Below are 3,427 nucleotides of genomic sequence, written 5' to 3' on the forward strand. Positions count from 1 at the left end.
GTGATGCATGCGACAGGTGCACCCGGGCCGGCATGTGGGCTGTCTTTTCTCTTTTTTGCGGGAGACGCAATCGTTCAGCAAACATATGGTGGGATCATGCGTTGTTCCGAATGATGGCTGCATCTTCGTGTCGTGTTCATTTTAATTTTGCGCAAACTGCAATAACTCAAACAATTACCCAGAGACTCCGTACACCTCTAGGCTCCAGATAATGAATTTGTTAGCAAGACTGCGTACGCCTCACAGATAAAAGCTTCACTAAGAGTGTGAGGGGGTGTTTGGTTCCAAGAACTTTTTTGTGTTGGGACTAGAAAAAGTCCCTAACAAACCAAACAGGGTGAAACTTTTTTGAGACTTTTTGCTAAAAGTCCTTAGAAGCACCTCCTTGATAGTCTTTTTCAAAAAGTTCCAGGGACTAGAAAAAGTCCTAGGACTAGAAAACCAAACACCACCTGAGATTTACTAGCAGCAGCCACAGGCACAGGAGGTAGGATACAATGGAGAAACAAATAAGCTTTGTTAGCAAGATTATGTACCCTTTTTTTTTTGAGAATCACCGGGGGAGTTCCTCCCCCTGAATATTTTACTCAAAGTGGCCATAATGCCAGAAGTATGATCCAGTTTATGTACATTGTAAACAAGCACAGAAATGTCATGCTGATCAATCAAGCCACAGTTGTTTGAAAGAATTTATTTATATGCTAATTAATTACAGAAGAGTTAGGAAAAGCTGAACTTCAACAAGGGTTGAGTATTTCTCGACCACAAGTCAAGGTCGGTCAGAAGAAACTCACCTACTCATATTGAGAATTACAAAGCCCTTCTGACCGGAGCTCTATATGTGATCAGTAATTCACACTATAGTTTGACCTAAGAATAGATACGTCAACATGGCATGCCGTTCTCAATCAATGATCTTTGGGCCTGTATTTGCCACCAAGGTCAAATGATCTGTGTGAAATTGTCGAGCAAAAAGCTTGTCCCTTTAATTAAAAACAAGGTATATGCTTGCCACTTCAAATGGCATAATAGGCTATTGAACAGTAACCACCTGCTTCATGGCAATTCATATTTCAATCTCAGATCAAATACCCCAACCAGTCCATGTGCTCACGGAAGTGCCAAAACAATGTGAAATGCTGCAAAATGATTGTCTCTTGGAGGCTTAGGCATTGTGAGGTCAGTAGCTCTCTGGTATCATAACCCTTTTTTAAAAGCAAGACAATTTTAACCTTGGCGACTATTCACTGGACCCGCTATTTCTTGATGACGAATCTGTAGCAAGTTAACAATACATAAGGAAAAAGTTTTTGTACTTCATACTCCCTCCATTCCACAATGTAGTGCATATTTGGTTTTTAGAAAGTCAAACATGTCTACGTTTGACCAAGTTTATGGAATAAACTTTAAAATAGTAAATATTTAAAATATGAAAACAGACTTCATGATGAATCTAATGATTCTAGTTTTGGCTTTTAGATGTTGATATTTTCCCTACAATCTTGGTCAAATGTAGACTTGTTTGACTTTCTAAAAATCAAACAGGCACTACATTGTGGAACAGAGGGAGTATCCATCCCAAAATAAGTTGTACTAAATCAGCGACACTTATTTTGGGACGGAGGGAGTAGTATATAAACAGCTCTGCAAACAATACCTCGTGAACGGCGCTTTCCCTCCATGGCTTCTTTTTTTTCCTGACAGCTTTGGCAAAGGAACGGACCATCCCATCGACGCAAGTGTGATGAATCTTCATGTACAGATATCCCTTGATTTGGCTTTAACTCTACTTGACAAATAGCACATATAAAGAGTTTGAACATATTTCGAACAGGGTATTCAGAATCCAGCCTGCGGTTAAAAAACGAAATTTGAGCCATATGCACAGGTCTTGGTGCAAACTGAAGGAATTCAGAATATCAATCAAACAAGGTTGCGCTCAGCAGCAGATAGAAAGATAATGTGAATGAACAAAATATTTTGAGGGTTTTGCATGCAATAGAACAGAAGATCGGATCCAAATACTTCAAACATGACAATGTTATGCTGTTTGAATGAGTTTATGTGCTCTATATGTTTGCACTTTAACTTCATCTAACTTTCCTCATGGTGTGCATCTTTATAAATTACTTCAGCCAGAATCCAAAAGGATGGTACGTGTCCTTGAGTTGTTTTTCATTTTGTAGCGAGAAACCATCCGTAAATTTATTCCAGGCCCGTGAGAAGGTTATTGGTTAAACTGACACTGTTGGCTGTCACAATGGAAAATGAATGTGCAAACTTCTAGAGAACAAGATGTAAGAATGCAAAAGAATTTATTAATCGACTTTCTCAATTTCTTTTAAGAATCTATTATGGTTGATGATGCGTTGGAAACCTTCAACACGATTATATAATCATAACTGAACTTCATGGCCATTTGCTCTTTTAATGATCGAAAATAGAATTATAGAACCAACCGTCTAGAGAGCAATGCACATTCATCCTCAAATATCTCTTCTACGACGTCTGGATCCATATATTCTCTATCTGCATGGGATGATGAGTCGGAAGATGTTTTCTTGCGAAACATATTTTTGAAAACACCCATTCCTGGTTGCTTTTTAGGAGCTGACATAGCTGGGTTGCCTTTTTCTGGTACTAGGTCAACGACCATACAAGTGGTGTCATCCCTCAGTCCCTTTGAGTGCACTGCGTCCTGAAAAATATTTGAATGTGTAAAGAAGAGCATCATGAAAGAGTCAGGGTTAGAGAGAGAGGAGGGGTGTACTTTAACAATTTGCTCAGCTGCAGCTTCAGGAGGAAGTCCTCTTGAACAGTTCAGAGCCTGTTCTGCAGTCAAAGCATCCCAAACACCATCGCTTGAAATAATAAGCCGACCTCCAGCAGTAGATAACTACACACATTAAAAAACATATCGGTACTTTTCAGAATCCAGGGATCAGATTAACATAAACAATACACTAGGTTACTCGGAGATGGCAGCAAACTGCTGTGTCAGGGGTTAGATACGTCCGGATACCCGCTGAAACATATCAAGTACGTATCCACCGATCTTTTTTTCCAAATAATTAAACTAATTCGGATACGTCTGGGATACCCCAGATACTGGTCGGACACGGGAAAACCAGGAAAAGCCTAACCCCGTACGTATCATTACCCACGAACCACCGTTCCCCTTTTCTCGCCTCATCCTGCCTTCACCCGACCTGAGCTCTGCGCCGCCACTGCTGCCACTCCCTCCCCTTGCTGGAGTGCCGCCGCACTGGATAAGAAGAGACCCAGTGGCCGGCCCACCGGACAAGAGAAGGGGAGCCCAGCCGCCGCCACTCCGTCGCATACCCCCTTGCTGGAGTGCAGCCGCACAGGATAAGAAGAGACCCAGTGGCCGGCCCACCGGACCAGAGAAGGGGAGCCCAGCCACCGC

General features: G+C 41.7%; 1 protein-coding gene across 1 annotated transcript in view; it reads right to left on the minus strand.

The window, feature by feature from the left end:
• Positions 1-655: 655 nt before the first annotated feature.
• LOC119322488 (probable protein phosphatase 2C 15) overlaps positions 656-3,427 on the minus strand; it is a 6,123-nt gene continuing 3,351 nt past the window's right edge. Inside the window, exons 6-9 of the mRNA XM_037595977.1 lie at positions 2,771-2,896; positions 2,460-2,698; positions 1,658-1,851; positions 656-1,275 (exon numbers count right to left, since the gene is read on the minus strand). Of these exons, the coding sequence (XP_037451874.1) occupies positions 1,241-1,275; positions 1,658-1,851; positions 2,460-2,698; positions 2,771-2,896 (594 nt within the window). The 3' untranslated portion in view covers positions 656-1,240. The remainder of the gene's footprint in view (positions 1,276-1,657; positions 1,852-2,459; positions 2,699-2,770; positions 2,897-3,427) is intronic.

Source organism: Triticum dicoccoides, chromosome 6B, assembly GCF_002162155.2.
Source record: "Triticum dicoccoides isolate Atlit2015 ecotype Zavitan chromosome 6B, WEW_v2.0, whole genome shotgun sequence".
Taxonomy (NCBI): domain Eukaryota; kingdom Viridiplantae; phylum Streptophyta; class Magnoliopsida; order Poales; family Poaceae; genus Triticum; species Triticum dicoccoides.